The sequence below is a fragment of the Cryptomeria japonica genome, chromosome 2 (genome assembly GCF_030272615.1).
Source record: "Cryptomeria japonica chromosome 2, Sugi_1.0, whole genome shotgun sequence".
Taxonomy (NCBI): Eukaryota; Viridiplantae; Streptophyta; class Pinopsida; order Cupressales; family Cupressaceae; genus Cryptomeria; species Cryptomeria japonica.
This window is the reverse complement of record NC_081406.1, coordinates 540604566-540625700: the sequence shown is the minus strand read 5'-3', so window position 1 is coordinate 540625700 and position 21135 is coordinate 540604566. Positions and strand designations below refer to the sequence as shown.

Sequence of the window (21135 nt, the reverse complement as noted above, 5' to 3'; positions counted from 1 at the left end):
TATCAATGAGTTGGTAACTTCTGATCACCCATAACCAAGTGGTCACTACTCCCAAGGAAATTCCCTGTGTATAGTGATTCTGAAGTTTCAATTTTTTAAATAGTTCATAAAGGTTTTATATGCAAATGTTTTATATATTGATGTATCTTCCATCTGTTTTTTAAGGAATGAAATATGCTTAATAGGCATTGATGGGAAGAAGTCATTTTAAAATGTGGAGTGTAATGCAATTGTTTGCTTGACATTTAAATGAGTTTCCTTTCCATGATCCAAATTTGTAGGAAAAATCATAAATCATGATACCAGTTGTTTTTTTGTTTCGTGATTTATTTCATTGAATTAATACAATGGATTATTTCAATGATTTCATAACAAATACTGATGGACAGAAGCTTTAACCATTTCCAGGGGAAAGTGGTGGCAGGTAAAAGTGTTGTGGATGAATCTATGCTGACTGGTGAACCTCTTCCTGTACGAAAAGAATGCGGCCTTACTGTTTCTGCAGGAACTGTCAACTGGGTATGTTTTGTTGGAATTGTCAGTTTTGTTTATTATATATATGCCATTAGATTCTTTTGTTTAACTATCTTTTATGTTTTTATTTGTCATTTGTGCATATCAATAAAATGGCTTTATGGGGCACCTATTTAAGGAATCATAAGTATACTAAGAGGTTTTACTAATAGCTCTCAGTTTGAGTTATTGGAGCCAGTTCAGAGCTACCATGTTTTGTCTTGATGATTTGTTCCTTATTGGTATTGCGCATTTTCTTTGTTACTTGACATTCTTCTGTTGAGAGTAGGATTTTTTAAGATTTTGCATATATATTTTCAACTTCTATTAGTTTCTAATTCATGGTTTTCAGTCTGTTGTTATCATGTAATCAATATAATCGCTTTCTTAGAATTTATTACTTGAATCATAGCTGTGAGAAGAATACCATGCATGCACTGCCTGTATTGAAAGATTACTAAATGAAAGCCTGATACAAATGAGTTATCAGATCTAAAACAATTTCAGCTGCAAAACAGCTCCTGAACAACACTTAGAAAGATGCTAGAATGAGAGAAGAAATCAAGCATAAAAATGACAGACACACAAGTATACATGTAGAAAAACATTGGGGTTAAAAAAGCCTCACACTCCAAAGTAAGGACCAACATCTTCCAGCAATAGATTTTGTTACAATACAATATCAAGCTTATAGGCCTTATGATGTAAAGGGATGGAATCCCTTCAAAACCACCTGAACATACACTTCAAAAGACTTATGCGAATCTGATTTATAACAGAAAATAAGATGAATTGAAACACCAATTTTATGCAAGCAAACTGAAGAAATTCTCATTGAAATTTGAAACAACTTTACATAACACCATGGTAAACTCATTGGCTTCTGATTACAACATTCTGATCTGATATATGGCTGATCATAGACCTGCAAAGTGAAGCATAGCAGCAGCAATATGGCTTCCAAAAGCCTTCCTCCCAAGCTCTCCAGTCTTCACCTGCAAAACCCAAAAACTCTCTCAAGTCTGGAATTGAAAGATCAAAGTTGAAGTTGCTAAAATTCCACAAGTCACCTCCCACTGTGGTTTGGTAAACCTAGGCTAAAGAATTCGTGGGAAACAAGAGGGAAGCTTCTTTCCCATTTAGAAATTTCATTAAATGGCAATTGGATGCATTTCCAACTCCACCTCCAAATCTGCTAATAATAACGGTAAACTAGGCTACCCACTCCACTCAACAGGACTCCAAATTAGAAACTATCCAATAACTTCTCCTTGGCATCTATTTTGAACAAATATCATTTAAGAGGGAAAAAATGAGTGGTCCCAAAATGGTAACTCCCAAGAGATCATGCCCAAAAAATGTATATTCCAAGTTTGAACTAGAATACGCTAAATTCAAATTTGAACCACCTAGTCAAACTTGCCTCCAAAACCATGGCCATACATATTTAATAAAACATTGGCCTTTATTACAAATTTATTTTTCCTACACATTATTCAGCAAAGACCCAAGAAAAATTAAATTAAACATATTTTTGGTTAATGAAGATAGCCAATTCACCAAGGATGCTCCTGCATCAGACACCCATGGTAGAAAGAAAAGTGAGCCTTGTTGAGAAACATGTGTTTCAACCTTGCAGTCTTTTTCTGGAAAATTCCAGAATTTGTTTCAGGTAGTTTTCCACATGTTTATGCATTGAAAATGGTTAGTGAGTTGTTAAAAATGAGTCTTGTCCATAGTAGAATATAGGTGGGCCATTTTTAGAACCTTAATGACTCATTTTGTGACTTTTAAGAGGGTCTAAGCTAGGGGACAAAATTATGGACGGGATTACTATTTTAACCTGGTTGTTTTTCCATTTTGGAAATGTAAATGTCAAAAATGGGCACCATGTGGCATGGTGGTTAAGCCCATGGTTTTGTAAAACCACAAGTGGTTTCCAGGTTGTAAAATCACTATAAAAGGAGGGCTTGGGGAGGAGTTTGATGATTGAGTTTTTTGCAAGACTGGATGCTAGAAGGAGTCTCTCTGAGTTCGAGTTGTGGTGATGCCCTACTGTAAGAACTTGCATTGCAAGTGTATTGTAATCAACTTGATTTGATAATACATTGTGCGAGTTTTGGAGGGTGGGGTTTTTCTCCCAGAAGGGTTTCCCCAGGGTAATCACTGTGTTATGTGTTTGTTGTTTTATTTATACTCTATGTGCTTCTTGTGATCTCTGTGATAGTTAAGTTGAAATTTTCATAATCGTCCTCTCAAGATTAGCATAGGAAGCTTTTCCGCACACCTTTGCTTCCTTACAAGTGGTATCAGAGCCTGGCCAGTTTTGGTTCTAATTGTTGGGTACAGGGTTTTTTGAGCTAATCAAGGTTTGAGTGGGAGCTTGTGTAGAGTATTTCATTTCTGTATTGCAGGATCGTAAAGATGGCAAGTATATCAGGGAGGATTGATGTAGAGAAGTTTTCTGGCACAAACTTTGAGATGTGGAAGCTGAAGATGGAAGATCTGTTGATTGATCGAGATCTATGGGATGCGATTGATGAGAATAAGCATAGGCCCGCAGATCCGACATTAGCCGCACAATATGATGTGACTGATAGAAAAGCTAAAGGTCTCATTAGATTGTGTCTTGCAGACTCTATTCTGACAAATGTCCATGAAGAATCTACTGCAAAGAAGCTTTGGAAGAAGCTAACTGAGATCTACCAAGCGAAATCACTTGTGAACAAGATCTTCTTAAGGAAGAAATTGTATTCTTTGAGAATGGAAGAAGGTGGACGAATTTATGAGCATCTGGAAAGCTTTAATATGTTGGTAACTCAGTTGACCTCTATTGGGGTGCCAATGGATGAAGAAGAAAGATGCCAAATCTTGCTATGTTCGTTGTCAGACTCATGGGACAGCCTTGTTATGGCCATAGGGAGCACTTCAATTACCTTGAAGATGGAGGATGTTGTTGGTTGCCTACTTTCTGAAGAGATGAGAAGGAAGGTCTCTCTGAATGCCAAAGAGGCTTTGAGTGTTCGAGGAAGACCAAAAGAAAGAGGCAAGAACGAAAAGCAGCATGGCCGTTCTAAGTCCAAGAATAAGGGGAGATCAAAATCTCCTGCGAAGTCCAAGGCAATCTGCTGGAACTGTGGCAAACCCGGACACTTCCGAAAGGACTGCAAAGAGGAGAAGAAAAAGAAGAAGAAGAAGCAAGATTCTGATTGTGAGTCCGAGAAGGAAGATGGACATGCTTTCATCGCAGCCTTGGCCACTCGTGCAGGTGACAATGCATGGTTAATAGACTAAGGTGCATCTTTCCACATGACTCCTAATAGAAACTGGTTTAGTAAGTATGAAAATTTTGATGGTGGTAAGGTGTATTTGGGTGATAACTCAGTACTTGATATTCTTGGTCGTGAAAGTATTCGTGTGAAATTTTCTGATGGTAGAATTAGAAGATTTGATGGTGTCTTGCATATCCCGGGACTAGCAAGGAATTTGTTATCTGTTAGCAAGCTAATAGATGCGGGTGTGCATGTACAGTTTTCTGAAGCAGGTGTGAAAATGGTAAGAGGTGCTATGGTGATAGCAAGAGGAAGCAGATTGGGTACACTGTACCAGCTTGATGCATGCACAGTTGAGTGCAATAGTACTTCTGATAAGATTGTGAAAAAGACTACTCAGTTGGAAAAGGAGAGGGTTTCTCTTTCATAGATGGTCATGGTTTTTGGGTACCCAAGGGTGCTCTGTCTACCGAATCAAAGTTGCCTGCAGAGAAGACCATGTTATGGCACCAGAGACTTGGCCACATAGGTGAGAAGGGTCTACGGACCTTGAAAAATAAGAACCTTGTTGATGGGTTGAATGATTGCAATCTTGAATTTGATTTTTGTGAGTATTGTATCTATGGTAAACAAAACCGCATTCAGTTTTACTCGAGTTCTCATAAGTCTTCATGTATTTTGGATCTAATCCATTCAGATGTATTTGGTCCAGTTGACGTTCCTTCTATTGGTAGATCAGTTTATTATGTTTCTTTCATTGATGATTTCAGTAGAAGAACATGGGTTTATTTTCTTAGGAGTAAAACTGAAGTTTTCAGTCGTTTCAAAGAATTTAAAGCAATGGTTGAGTTGCAGACTGGAAAAAAAATAAAATGTTTGAGAACTGATAATGGTGGTGAATTTTGCTCCAATGATTTTGACACATTTTGTAAAGATTGTGGTATTAAAAGAGAGAAGACAACTCCGTATTCTCCACAACAGAATGGAGTTGTAGAAAGAATGAACAGGACCTTGATGGAGAAGGCTAGGAGTATGTTGAGTGGAGCTGGACTAGAACAAAAGTTCTAGGCTGAAGCTGTAGCCACTGCCTGCTACCTGATAAACAAGTCTCCTACATCAGCTCTTGTTGATAAGACGCCAATGGAAGCGTGGTCGAGCCACAAGCCTTCACTTAGACATCTTCTTCTTGAACACCCATTTACAACCAACAGGCTTTCGTCTTTCAGGCAATGGTACAAGGTCTCATGTTTCATTCCTCTTAAGAGCTGCCATTTCTTCATCCATGGCTATTTTCCAGGACTCTGAATCATTCATACCAAGAGACTCTTCTACAGATCTTGGTTCATCAATGTTAGCATTCTATGCAAATATGCATCTCCAATCATCAGGAGAATATCCATACCTTTCAAGTGGTTTTCTTTGTCTAGTAGACCTTCGAACAAGTTCAGGTTCAGGTTCTTCTTCTTCCTCTGATGATTCAGAACTCATAGAGCTCTCATCAACTTCCTGTCTTTCTAAGGGCCTCGATTCAACTTTTTCAGGTGTAGCAGGTAGTTGAATCACATCTTTCTTTTGTTCTGTTTGTTCTGGCTGCACTGTAACAGAAGAAGGCTTAGTTTCTCTAAAAATAACACTTCTTGAATAAAATACCTTTTGTTCAACAGGATTCCAAAGCTTGTATCCTTTTACACCATAACTGTATCCGATGAAAATACATTTAACAGCTTTGTTGTCCAATTTTGTCCGCTTCTCCTTTGGCACATGACCATATGCTTCGCAACCGAACACTCTCAGATGTCTAAGTGAAGGCTTGTGGCTCGACCACGCTTCCATTGGCGTCTTATCAACAAGAGCTGATGTAGGAGACCTGTTTATCAGGTAGCAGGCAGTGGCTACAGCTTCAGCCTAGAACTTTTGTTCTAGTCCAGCTCCACTCAACATACTCCTAGCCTTCTCCATCAAGGTCCTGTTCATTCTTTCTGCAACTCCATTCTGTTGTGGAGAATACGGAGTTGTCTTCTCTCTTTTAATACCACAATCTTTACAAAATGTGTCAAAATCATTGGAGCAAAATTCACCACCATTATCAGTTCTCAAACATTTTATTTTCTTTCCAGTCTGCAACTCAACCATTGCTTTAAATTCTTTGAAACGACTGAAAACTTCAGTTTTACTCCTAAGAAAATAAACCCATGTTCTTCTACTGAAATCATCAATGAAAGAAACATAATAAACTGATCTACCAATAGAAGGAACATCAACTGGACCAAATACATCTGAATGGATTAGATCCAAAATACATGAAGACTTATGAGAACTCGAGTAAAACTGAATGCGGTTTTGTTTACCATAGATACAATACTCACAAAAATCAAATTCAAGATTGCAATCATTCAACCCATCAACAAGGTTCTTATTTTTCAAGGTCCGTAGACCCTTCTCACCTATGTGGCCAAGTCTCTGGTGCCATAACATGGTCTTCTCTGCAGGCAACTTTGATTCGGTAGACAGAGCACCCTTGGGTACCCAAAAACCACGACCATCTATTGAAAGAGAAACCCTCTCCTTTTCCAACTGAGTAGTCTTTTTCACAATCTTATCAGAAGTACTATTGCACTCAACTGTGCATGCATCAAGCTGGTACAGTGTACCCAATCTGCTTCCTCTTGCTATCACCATAGCACCTCTTACCATTTTCACACCTGCTTCAGAAAACTGTACATGCACACCCGCATCTATTAGCTTGCTAACAGATAACAAATTCCTTGCTAGTCCCGGGATATGCAAGACACCATCAAATCTTCTAATTCTACCATCAGAAAATTTCACACGAATACTTTCACGACCAAGAATATCAAGTACTGAGTTATCACCCAAATACACCTTACCACCATCAAAATTTTCATACTTACTAAACCAGTTTCTATTAGGAGTCATGTGGAAAGATGCACCTTAGTCTATTAACCATGCATTGTCACCTGCACGAGTGGCCAAGGCTGCGATGAAAGCATGTCCATCTTCCTTCTCGGACTCACAATCAGAATCTTGCTTCTTCTTCTTCTTTTTCTTCTCCTCTTTGCAGTCCTTTTGGAAGTGTCCGGGTTTGCCACAGTTCCAGCAGATTGCCTTGGACTTCGCAGGAGATTTTGATCTCCCCTTATTCTTGGACTTAGAACGGCCATGCTGCTTTTCGTTCTTGCCTCTTTCTTTTGGTCTTCCTCGAACACTCAAAGCCTCTTTGGCATTCAGAGAGACCTTCCTTCTCATCTCTTCAGAAAGTAGAGAACCAACAACATCCTCCATCTTCAAGGTAATTGAAGTGCTCCCTATGGCCATAACAAGGCTGTCCCATGAGTCTGACAACGAACATAGCAAGATTTGGCATCTTTCTTCTTCATCCATTGGCACCCCAACAGAGGTCAACTGAGTTACCAACATATTAAAGCTTTCTAGATGCTCATAAATTCGTCCACCTTCTTCCATTCTCAAAGAATACAATTTCTTCCTTAAGAAGATCTTGTTCACAAGTGATTTCGCTTGGTAGATCTCAGTTAGCTTCTTCCAAAGCTTCTTTGCAGTAGATTCTTCATGGACATTTATCAGAATAGAGTCTGCAAGACACAATCTAATGAGACCTTTAGCTTTTCTATCAGTCACATCATATTGTGCGGCTAAAGTCGGATATGCGGGCCTATGCTTATTCTCATCAATCGCATCCCATAGATCTCGATCAATCAACAGATCTTCCATCTTCAGCTTCCACATCTCAAAGTTTGTGCCAGAAAACTTCTCTACATCAATCCTCCCTGAAATGCTTACCATCTTTTCAATCCTGCAACACATAAATGAAAAACTCTACACAAGCTTCCACTCAAACCTTGATTAGCTCAAAAAACCCTGTACCCAACAAATAGAACCAAAACTGGCCAAGCTCTGATACCGCTTGTAAGGAAGCAAAGGTGTGCGGAAACGCTTCCTACGCTAATCTTGAGAGGACGATTATGCAAATTTCAACTTAACTATCAGAGAGATCACAAGAAGCACATAGAGTAGAAATAAAACAACAACCACATAGCACAATGATTATCGTGGGGAAAACCGATACGGGTGAAAAACCCCACACTCTAAAACCTGCATAGTATATTAACAAATCAACAAGAGATTACAATACACTTGCAATGCAAGTTCTTACAAGAGCGCATCACCACAACTCGAACTCAGAGAGACTCCTTCTAGCATCCAGTCTTGCAAAAAAACTCAATGATCAAACTCCTCCCCAAGCCCTCCTTTTATAGTGATTTTACAACTTGGAAACCACTTGTGGTTTTACAAAACCATGGGCTTAACCACCATGCCACATGGTGCCCATTTTTGACATTTACATTTCCAAAATGGAAAAACAACCAGGTTAAAATAGTAATCCCGTCCATAATTTTGTCCCCTAGCTTAGACCCTCTTAAAAGTCACAAAATGAGTCATTAAATTAAATTAAACATATTTTTGGTTGATGAGGATAGCCAATTCACCAAGGATGCTCCTGCATCAGACACCCATGGTAGAAAGAAAAGTGAGCCTGTCACTTCTCAAGAGGATAACCAAGACGATTAACTTTACCTTCTCATGACCAAGATGAGTCCTGAATAGGTCTTCCAAACCATTTTACCATGTACTCAAAATATTACTTGTTTCTTGTGCTCGTACTCACCTTGCTATCCAAAATTCCTGTTGTCTCCTCCTCGTTTGAAGTAGATTCCAAAATTCTCAACTTTAGCTCTATCTCATCTCCCTGAAATTCACCTTCATGATATTTTGTTAAATTTGAAATATTGAATATAGGAAAAATATTTAACTCATCAGGCAACTCTACTTTATATGCATTACCTGAATCTTGTTTACTTATAATCTTACAAGGACCGAATTTTTTCATTTTCAGCTTGTTATAAGTACCCATTCAAAATCTTTATTTTCTCAATAAAACCATAAATTCATCACCAATCTGAAATTCCTTGTGTGTCCTCTTCAAATCAGCTTTAGACTTATACTGAAAATTCATTTTATTGATTTGATTTCTTACCTCATGATGTAGAATTTCATGTGTTCAGTAAAGTCCTCTGCATCTGCAGTTTTCTTCTCACTTCTCTCCAACCATTTGAAATCTGAAAGATCCTTCAGGCTGCTACCATAAACAATTTGAAATGGTGATTTACCTATGCCCTATTGATGGAATTGTTATATGCAAATTCAGCTTGAGGTAGAATCAAATCCCACCCCTTTGGCTTGTCACCAACTAGACTTCTGAACAAATTGCACAAGCTTCTGTGCACAACTTCTGTTTGGCCATCTGTCTGTGGATGGTAGCCTGAACAAAACTTCAAATCAGTTCTTGGCTTATTTTGTAATGTCCTCCAAAAGTATCCCACAAACTTTGTATCTCTATCTGAAACTATGCTCTTCGGTAGACCATGTAGCCTCACAATTTCCTTGAAAAACAATTTTGCAATATGAACAACATCATTAGTCTTTTTCATGGAATAAAATAGCCATCTTTGTAAATCTATCTACCATCACAAATATCGAATCATGACCTCTTTGTGTCCTTGGCAAACTAAGAACAAAATCCATATTAATCTATTCCTATGGCTTCTTAGATATAGGTAGTGGGTGATATAAACCAGTGTTTTGGCTAGCTCCTTTTGCCACTTGACAAATCCTACAACCTTGAACATACTTCTTAACATCTTGTTGCAATTGAGGCCAATAACAATGTCCTTCAACAAGTGCTATGGTTTCATCAAAACCAAAATGTTGTGGGAGTCCTCCATCATGTTTTTTCTTAATCAAATTCATTCCCATAGAACTTCTAGGAATGCATAACTAATTACCTCTGAATAACATACCATTTTGAATGAGATAATCTAACCACCTTGTCCTATCCATAGAAATAGGTTCTTTGCAAGCCTTCCATGCTTCACCAAAATCAGGATCTTCTTCATACAATTGCTTTAGTTCATCAAAACCAACAACTTCAACTTGCATCTCAATCAGAAAATTTTGTCTTCTACTCAAAGCATCTGCAACCCTATTAGACGTTCCACTTCCATGTTTCAAAAAAAAAGAATACAACTTTGCAAAAATTCTACCCATTTCACATGCCTTTGATTTAACTTCCCTTGACTATTCAAATATTGAAGTGTTTGATGATCAGTAAACAAAAGAAGCTGCTTAGGAAAGAGATTGTGTCTCAATTTCTTTAATACTTGAACAAAGGCATAAAACTCTTGATCATAAACTAAATACTTTTTCTTAGCATCATTTAACTTCTCACTAAAGTTAGCAATAGGTTTACCTTCTTGAATCAAAACAACCCCAATGACATTACCACTTGCGTCACAATCAACTTGAAATACCTTGCTGAAATTTGGAGGTGCTAAAACAGGTTTTAGTGTCACTTTAGTCTTCAACAAATCAAAACTCTTCGCTGCCCTTGTAGTCCATTTGAGCACTTTCTTGTCTCCTTGCATAGTTTCAGTTAGTGGGGCACAAATTCTATTGAAACCATTAATGGAATTTCTATAAAAGCTTGCTAATCCGTGAAATGATCTCACCTGTCACACTTCTAGGTGTAGGCCATTCTCTGATAACTTTCACCTTCTCTGGGTCCATTTTGATGCTATCTCTGGAAACAACAAAGCCCAAATAAACCAATTATCTTCACAAAGCTGCACTTCTTGTGGTTAGTAAGCAACTTCTCATCTCTAAGCTTTTCAAAAACAAGTCTAACATGCATTAAATGCTCTTCTAGTGTCTTACTAAAGATTAAAATATCATCAAGATAACCAATAACAAATATGCCCCAAAACTCTTTCAAAACCTCATTCATCAATCTCATTAATGTATTAGGTACATTAGTTAGTCCAAAAGGCATGACTAACCATTCAAAACCTTCCTTAGTCTTAAAAGTTGTCTTCGATTCATCTATTTCTCTGATTTGAATCTGATGATAACCACTCATCAGTTTTGGTGAAGTACTTAGCTCCACTCAAACAATCCTTGATATCATCCATCTTGGGTAGTGGAAATTTGTATTTGATGTTAATATTATTTATGGCTCTTAAATCCGTGCACATTTTCCATTCTCCATTCTTCATTGGTGACAATATTGCAGGTACTGCTCAAGGACTCAAACTTTCTCTGATCAAACCTTTCTTCAACAAATTTGCAACTTGCCTATTCAACTCTTCATTCTTTGTAGGGTCCATTCTATTGGCAGCCTTGTTTGGCAAACTTGCTCGTGGTACCAAATCAATTTGATGACTTACCAGGAGTCCTTCTAGCACATTGTTCGAAACACTATCCTGAATTCTTGCAACAAATCTGCAACTTCCACATTTTCATAGGTAGTCTTTGGAATCAAAGTAAAACAAACTTTCTCATGCTTCATACCTTCTAAAAATTTCCTTGCATCAACTAAACAAACCTTTGCATTGCTGCAAACTTGAACCATTTCTTCTTTCAGTGGCATCAATTTATGTTTCACTCCATCCTTCGTTAACGTGTATGTGTTGGCTATAACCGTTGTGCATTACCTTCCTGTCAAATTGCCAAGGTCTTCCTAACAAAACATGACAAGCATCTATAGCTAACTTGCCAGTTTGGGTTCGGGCACCGGTTCAGGTTTGGGCATCGGTTCGGGTTTGAAGAACCGGTACGCCAGTATGACAAAATTTTAAAAAGGGGCTTGTGCTTGTTAAGGTTCGTTAGTACAAAAACTATATATATATATATATATATATATTATAATAATATATTAGATTATATAATAATATATATTATTATATATATTATTTATATAATATACAATATTTATTATATAATATAATATAATATAATATATAATATTATATATTATTATATATATTATATAATAATATAATATATATTATTATATAATCTAATATATTATAATATATTATATAATAACATATATTACTAATATATGTGTATAAAATTATAAATCAATGAATTATGAATTTATAGAAAAACTTTTTAAGTGTAAAATTAATAAATGGAAAGCCAATGAATTATCAAAGGCTTCGCTATTTTGTAATGTCCCCTACTAGGTTTAGGCTTGTTTTTTACCATAATTAATCTATTTCAATATACTTATGACTTAAACTAAACTACATTGATTAGGAGACAAAACCCTCTTAACATGAATCCAATCAATGATAAAAATCTTTTTTCCTGATATTGGATTGCTAATTCAATCTGATTTATAGTCTTAGATTTATTTGTTCCGATCAAAGCACTATTTCTCTCTCTATCTCTATATATATATTTATTTTTATACATACATATACCTTTATCTATTCTCAGATATTACTAATATATATATATATATATATTACTGCAGAGCAGTCACAATTATTAATTATTATGTCATTATTAATATTCATAATAATATTAAATTCTACATAGCACATCAACAGTCTTCTATATTATTATTATACATACTAAGCATGTCCCTATACATACTGCTAAAGACAAGGATGTTACTGCCTGTAACTTAATAACAGTTCAGTTCTGATCTGATCAATGGCACAGACCATATGTAATAATTCCCAATCTATTCGATGTTGCCAATATTATCTCTCTTTCTTTCCTTTTGTATATGCAACTAACAATGCCAATGGCAATCACTCCACGTAGAGCAGATTTCCCTGGAATAATTAGGAAAGATGATTCCCCCCTGAATGAATGATTTGATTTGTCTTATATAACTCTTCACAATTGAATGGTTGTGCTCTTTGAGAACTAAAGAGCATGCTTCGTTAAGGGATCGTGTCACTTCATTATTCCAATCGTATCTCTTGTTTACTATTGTTATCATATAATCCATTATCGGACTCCATTAAAATCGCATGATTAGTTGTTATGTTTAATGGATGATAATTAGTTATCATGAGGTCTTCTTATTATGAATCTCCTTGGTATTAATCTCCTTTGTTAACATAAAAATGATCTCTGTTAAGGGTAATGCAGATTATCAAAGGTTTATGCCTTAGTCTGGAATGATTGTCTTCGATCATTATTTACCACGGGTATCTCTAGTTATTGATCCCGTATATGATATCTTTGGATTGGGATGGATCCTTTCATATTGCTATCCAGTTATCGATTAGTCAATTCAATATTCTTGATGTTTATTTGCTATTAATAATACTTCAGTGATCTTGCACTTTGACTTGTCGATGAAGTCAGATAACTATTCGGCATATTTCTCTTAATTGCTCCACTCATATTATCACTTGGTACAATAAAGTATAAATACATAATCGTGAGTGTTGTCCAAGGTTCGGTTTTGTCATATCATTGAATATCAGAAGAGTTGGCTTTCAATAATATCATCTATAAAGATAATACAAGGAGCTTTCTCTTAGTTATTTAGCATTTGGATGGGGACGTCACAAAGAATTTTCAATATAAGGATTTGTTGCAATATTAATTTATCTTTATTTGAATATTTCAAGAATATTAAATTAGTAATAAATACTAATAATAATAATTAATAAATAAATAAATTTCAAATAATTATTTATTGGTAATTGTATTAATAATAATAATTGTTTTATTTGGGATATATATATAATGATCAAGGAGGGGTCATGACATATTCCTAGCCCTTCCTTCATCGATGACATGTATCCTTCGCTTCATCGACGACAACTGTATCTCTCCCTCCATCGACATCAACTGCAAATAGGTGTTGACAACTGTATCCCTCCCTTCATCAATGACAACTGCAAATGGGTGTTTTCATCGACGACAACTTGCAAACAAGTGTTTACATTGACAGCAACTGCAACAGGTGTTTTGACTTTACTGACTACTGTTTCGAACCGAACTAGACACGAAGTGAACTCGAATCGGGATCCAACTCGAACCAGGACCAGTATATGGGCTATGAGTGCTGAACCCGATAACTTAGATCTATACATATAATATCACATAAAATTTCATCATAATAGCCTCCTATTTTAAATTTTACCAAACTTTGTTTGTTGACCAAAAGTTTTTGATCATTTTGTACCCATGCAATTCTATATGGACGCAGATGTCTTTTCTTCTCTAGCTTCAATTTTCTCACCATTTCTTGAGATATGAGGTTATCGGTGCTTCCACTATCTATGATGACATTACATACCTTCCCTTCACATTTGCATCTTGTCTTGAACAATCTCTTTCTTTGAGCTAGTTCATTGTCTTCACTCAATAGGGCTTTCCTTGTCACCAAGCCTTCACCTCCATTTGCTTTTTCTGGATGTGATGTATGTGCATTTTCTTCATTAACATTTGCTTCTCTAAGCTGATTTTCAGATCATCTTCTTGTTCTTTCTTCCTCATGAGGGCAGTCATAAGCTTTGTGACCCTCTTCTCCACACTTGAAACAGGTTCCACGAAAGTCGCCTCTTTCGAATCCTCTATCCGATCATGCTCTTCCTCTGAAGTTTTGCTCTCTGGGATTGTATGATCATCAAATTTCTGATTTTTACTGCTGCATTGGTCTTCATTTTTTTGATTATTATCTTCATTTTTATAAGATCTTCCTCTTGTCTTTACACCACGGCCTCTTCCTCTTTGCTTCTTTTCAAATATTTTTTTCATTTTTTCTTCTATCTTCAAGGCAAAATGGTATGCATCTTCTATGGTATACACTCTTACTAATGCTTACTCTTCTTGTATGCTTGGCTTCAAACCTTTAATGTAAAGGGCTACCTTCTCTTTGTTGGCCTCTAAATGACCGGTTTAGATCAAAATCCTATGAAACTTGTGTATATTCCTTCATTGTTCTTCTTTCTTGTCTAAGACTTTGCATCTTCTTTATCAAATCTAACTCATAATTTATTGGGATAAATTGTCTCTTCATTTTCTCAACCATCCTATCCTATATAGTGATTTTGTCTTTACCTCTTCTTCCTCTTTCCAATTGGACCTCTCTCCACCAAATTGAAGCATGTCCTTTCAACTTGGCTTTGGCAAATCTTACCTTGTTAGGTACTTCAATTTCTTCAAACTCAAATACTCCTCCATGTCATTTATCCAATCAATAAGTTCTTGAAGATTTAGGTTTCCACTGAATGTAGGAAATCAATCTTTGGTCTTTTCCCTATCTTTGATTGTGCAATTAACAATGGATCATTAACAACTGCTGCTACTGCATTCCCTTCATCACTTGATTAGTTAGCATTTTATGAGGGTTCTTCCTCTCCTTCACTTCGAGGCTCTCTTCTCTGTGCAAAACCTCTTTGGATTTCATCTTGCAAGGTTTCAACCTGCCTTCTCAAGGCTCTAAAATTGTCACCATGGACAACATGGAGATGATTTCCACTTCTACTTTTTCGTCTACCTCTACTCCTACCATGTGGGGCTCCTCTTGTAAACATTTTTCTCACAACTCACAATCACAATCTTGGTGCAAATTGCCTCTCTTGGCTGTCTGTTCACACACTCAAGATCACCTTGCTTTGATACCATTGATGTAAAGGGACGGAATCCCTTCAAAACCACTTGAACATACACTTCAAAACACTAATGCAAATCTGATTTATAACAGAAAATAAGATGAATTTAAACACCAATTTTATGCAAGAAAACTAGAGAAATTCTCATTGAATTTTGAAACAACTTTACATAACACCATGGTAAGCCTATTGGGTTCTCATTACAACATTGTAATATGATATATGACTTATCATGGACCTGCAAAATGAAGCATAACAGCAGCAATATGGCTTCCAAAAGCATTCCTCCCAAGCTCTCCAATCTTCACCTTCAAAACCCAAAATATCTTTGTTTGGAATGGAAAGATCAAAGTTGAAGTTGCTAAAACTCCACGAGTGACTTCCCACTATAATTTTGTAACCCCGGGCTAAAGAATTCGTGGGAAACTAAGGGAAGCTTATTTCCCATTTAGAAATTTCATTAAATGACAATTGGATGCATTTCCAACTCCACCTCCAAACTTACTAATAATATAAGTCAACTAGGCCACCCACTCCACTCAACAGGACCCCAAATTAGAAACTATCCATTAACTCCTTGACATCCATTTTGAATAATTATCATTTAAGAAAGAAAATATGAGTGGTCCCAAAATGGTAACTCCCAAGAGATCACACCGAAAAAGGTATATTCCAAGTTTGAACTAGAATATGCTAAATTAAAATTTGAACCTCCTAGTCAAACTTGATTGCAAAACCATGGCGACAACTATCTTATAAAGTAATGGCCTTTTATAACAAATTTACTTCTCCTACACATTATTTAGCAAAAAACTTGAGAAATTAAATTAAACATATTAATGGTTGATGAGAGTAGCCAATTCACCAGGGATGCTCTTGCATCACCTTAGCATAGAAATTGATATCCTACATCTCTTGAGGGAAATTGACAAAAAACCTAGGTTGCCGGTTCAGGTTCGGGCACTGGTTCGGGTTTGAAGAACCGTTATGTCGGTACGACAAAATTTTGAAAAGGGGTTTGGGTTCGTTAGTACAAAAACATGTAAATTATATATATATGTGTGTGTGTGTGTGTGTATACATTTATGTATATACATCTCTCTCTCTCTTTCTCTCTCTCTCTCTATATATATATATATATGTATGTATATGCAGCCTATAAGCATGAATTAAGATTAGCATGTCACATAACATCATATAAACAAAAAAACCAACATATACTTGTAATCATAGCATCATGATCATACCATAACAACATCATATACATCAAGTTTAATATCAAAATGATAAAATATTCAAGTATCATTGTTTCAACTTTCAACAATTTAAAGTTTGATCATCAAATGGATTCTCTAATTCATCATCCTCATTCTCCTCCTCCTCATCATTGACATTGACATTAGATGAATCAATGTCAATGCCAATGCCACTTACACTTGCACTTGCACTTTAAGTTTGCTCGCTATCTGAGTCATCAAATGCAACAAGTTGAGAAGTGAAAGCATCCAAATCAGTATGCTTTGGCTCTATATCCTACATCTTCGCTTCCCCTTGCTCGTAGTCTTGTTGCTTGTGTGAAATGAGCCAAGTTAATGTTTTAAAACTCACTTTTAGGGTTATATTTTAATTTTTTATATGGTGGAATTAAAAAAAAATTAAATTTTGCAAAAAAAAAATAAAACCATTTTTGGGCTGTCAGACCCCTGGGCTCTACTTGGGTCCTCTTTGGTTCGACCTGGTCCGAACCAGGCCTGCAAATCACGGACCTTGTCCGGACCATAGGTGGACCGTACCAGAACCCTAGACCAGTACCAGGGGTCTAAGGGGCAGAACCTGGTAACCTAGCAAAAAGCCCATACATTGCAAATTCCTCTATATGCAACCTCACCTCAAGCAACCAAATATATAGGCAATGACCAAATAGGAAATCATAAATGGTTTTGGGAAACTATATGCAAAACCATGAGCCCAAATGCGGCTTGCAACTTCATGGCAAAAATTCCAATGCCTCTGCATGATGGGTCAACAAATCAAGAATACAATATTGTCTTACATGTTATAAACCTATCCAGCAAACTTGGGCAGTCCATTTTGTCATTTTCCACATTTTCCAAGATGCTTTATGACAAGCGACATAGACTCTTATAATTTGGTTGAGATGTTTAGCTCACGTTGTAATCTTTCTCTTACACGCTCTTACAATTGCAAGACCTAATCCCTTTTGTCCGAAGTCCATCCATTGGCTTGGGCCCCCAAAAGACAAAGGGAAGGCTGTGGAGTGGTAGGAGCTGGGTTTCTGGGGGAGCCTAGAATTTTAAGACCTAGTCTATAGGTCCCGATTTTGCATGAAAGTCTGCAGCTCGGGAAAATGACAAGGACCACACAAACATTCAAACACTTAGAAATTTTCAAGAATACGTGACAACCACAACACATGTTGGGGGCCACTTAGAATTTCTGAGATTGGATATTAATGGTGGGAAAATAGGGCAAGGGCAACAAAGCATGCAAGTACCTAGGATCTTCATTAATTTTGAGGCCTGCAAATCTTGGTGCTGACATGTTGCTTGACTTTTTATCATAGGATCAGTTTGTAGAGTATGGTGAGAAAGTAATTCATAAATTTTATGACAAATGCTGCAACAGTCGTAAACTAGAAGACTTTATTTGTTTCAAAATTTTAATAGTGCTATTTTTTCTATAAAATAACCTTTGCCTTCATGTAGGAAATCATATATAAATCTCTGTTTTGCACATATTTTCATCAATGCATAGGCCTTGAACTTCATGATTAGGATATACTTATTTAATTGTATGTTTATTCTTTATGCCTGCTATTAGTAAGATATTTGAGAGTTGAGCCTATTGTCATTTCGAGTCCATGTTTAAATCCTCAAACTTTGCATGCAAAATATATGTAATGGAGTACATTAAGTTTATCTCCTAAAAATTGAAATGTCTAGCATGTTAATTTTAGTGATATAAGAACTTCAAGAAATATGCAATCGCTTTTCTTTGCAAAGAATAATATTGGCAAATTGTTCACCAATGCAAAATTTCATCAAATGTTTCATACAGTTACATATGTTAAATTTCTTGTTTTAAGGTTTTAATCTTTGTAAATTTTTGTTTCTTGTTGAATTCACATTTTTAGGAGGGACCTTTAAGGATAGAAGTTGCAACAAGTGGAGCCATGTCAACAATTTCGAAGATCATTCAAATGGTACAAGTTGATATTTATTTGGGTAAAAGGAAAACAATTTAAATTGCTGCTTTACAGAAGCTTAACTTGATAATGAAAATTTTGGATTTTTTACTTAGTAATTCACATGAACAGGTATTTTATGCCCAAATTTTACCCACTTTAAGCTCTTTGTCATTAATCACAGTTAACATTTGCTTTGTTACCAAGCCATAATATTGTTTTTTTAATTTATTTTTCATAAGAGTTTTCACACATTATTTGAAATTTTATCAAAGTTCTATATCTTTGCAAATGGTGTCATGCCAGATAAAATCACGTGTATTAAGTATAAACCCATAACCATGCACAGCTAATGCTTGAAATCCAAATTACAGCTTTTCTTTAGCTTTTGAGGAGATGGTCTATTTGTTGAGAATACAAAAGGTTGTTTATATTATGAGAGTTGTAAGGCCCAGGTTGTTCTTTGACTGAGCCTGTTATCACAACATTTATGACCAAATTCTAACATTCGTGCATGTATTTTAAATTGTGCATCATGATCATGACATCCATGATGTGTCAACCTTTAGATTTGTATATGAGAATGATGGATCTGTGGAAAAAATATGTAAATTTGTAGTATAACTATATATTACTGTTTTATCTATAAATAGTAGCATAACTGTTTTGCGTGGAAACCTCTTCACCCTCATTAACTATCATATTTTCCCATTTCCCTTTTACAGACACTTAGTCATACATAACTGTTTTGCGTGGAAACCTCTTCACCCTCATTTACTATCATATTTTCCCATTTCCCTTTTACAGACACTTAGTCATAGTGTCTAATGTATACCTATCATTGTATATTTATATTGTATTTGAATGATCTATACTACTACAAACATGTGGCAATTGAAGTTTTGTAGCTCCTGCACTAGATCCCTTTTGGTTGTTACAGATGTTAACCAGGTAGAAGCAAATGAACCCACATGATGGCCGAACTATTCATGTAAGATATCAATCATACCTAGTAAATGTCTATCAAAATCCTTTTCTGTAAGCAAGTGCATGTCTCTGCTGTAGTTCTTGAATCTGTTTTTAGTACCTTGCTCACAAGTATCTTCATCACCAACATTTCAGAAATAATCTAATCAAATTCATAAATAACAATAATGTTTTAAGTGGTTCCTTTTTTTGTCAATTTAACTTCTGAATTTTTTATTAGCAAAGTGTATTTTTGTTTTCTTGTGTTTACTTTATCCTTTGCTATTTGGTTCCACTCTATAAAATATTTTATTTTTCTTCATTTATAACAGGTTGAAGAGGCCCAAGGTCATGAAGCTCCTGTCCAGAGACTAGCTGATGCAATCGCTGGACCTTTTGCATATACTGTCATGGCTCTTTCAGGAGCAACACTTGTATTCTGGTGCAGTTCATTCTTTCCTATCCATTTTTAATTGTGCTAAGAACATGCATAGGATTTCTGCAATTACTGTAATTAATTCCTTGACCTTTGTTCTCAAATACTGAATTTGAAAGCGCTTCAAGAGGAATTGTAAATTTAAATTTCAAGGTCTGCAGGCTCCTTATGATTTATAGTGTGGACTGAAAGCAAAGTATCTATCAAATTATAACATAAACTGTAAAGATGATTCATTATCAAAACAAATACTTATTGAACATATATACAATAGCCAAATAAATAAGAAATTGAAATCAGAGTTAGGAATAGTCAAAAGTTAGCTTCTGGTAGTATTCTAGATGATTGTAGAGGTTCTTGCAACTGTTTTCATTGCTGTTAAATCAAATTCTTGTTTTGTGCTTAGTGCTCTGTTAGAATGAATATAAGGAAGAGCCTTTAGCATTGAAAGACCTAGAATATTAGATTGGAGAAGTTATGTAAACTGTTTTGACATTTTGTTATTCTCAATGGTCAACTAATCGAAGAGACTCATCTAGAGTATTAAGTGTCCCACTTTAGAACCCTGCATTACAATTTTTTTCAATGATTTATTGAGATTGTAGGCTCTCAAACATGTATTCCCACAAATCTTAAAGACTGGCTCCAAAACATAAGGCCAAGGGTAGTGTCACAAAGGTAATAGGCAACACTTATGCTTAGATAGTAGCATGAATGGAAGTTCTTGTGAGTGAATTAGCTCACCTTCACTTTAGGCTCAGCTAAACTTCGGAGGGTGTTCCTTGAGATATCCTCAACAAGGCAATAAAAGCACAATGATATAACAATATAGAAACATTCAACAACTACACCCAGACATTGTGTATACTCGTATGGAGGATTTTCCCTTAATCCAATCATACACATGTAATTGAATGAAGATTTGATCACAAGTTCCTTTACTGATTTACCATTCTTAGCTTGCATGAAATATGACATCAGAAATATCCCTGGAACATGTGTAAAATTGGATCCTCACCCTAAATTGAAACTAATGAGAATAAAGAATAGTATGATGAGAAAATGTTTGATCATTTACCGTTCAGGATTGGTGCCTAATCCCATGAGCAACGAAGTCACAACCTATGAAGAGAGATAGAAACCAAGCAAATCATACTTGGAGCTTGCATACACAAAAAGTAATAAAGCCCTATATAACTAAGCATTTTTAAGAAACCATCT

At 35.8% G+C, this 21135-nt stretch overlaps 1 protein-coding gene across 1 annotated transcript in view; it reads left to right on the top strand.

Annotated features, from left to right (window-relative positions):
• LOC131066775 (copper-transporting ATPase PAA2, chloroplastic) overlaps positions 1 to 21135 on the top strand; it is a 173706-nt gene that overhangs the window by 75360 nt on the left and 77211 nt on the right. Inside the window, exons 7-9 of the mRNA XM_058001614.2 lie at positions 409 to 519; positions 18462 to 18530; positions 19811 to 19920. Of these exons, the coding sequence (XP_057857597.1) occupies positions 409 to 519; positions 18462 to 18530; positions 19811 to 19920 (290 nt within the window). The remainder of the gene's footprint in view (positions 1 to 408; positions 520 to 18461; positions 18531 to 19810; positions 19921 to 21135) is intronic.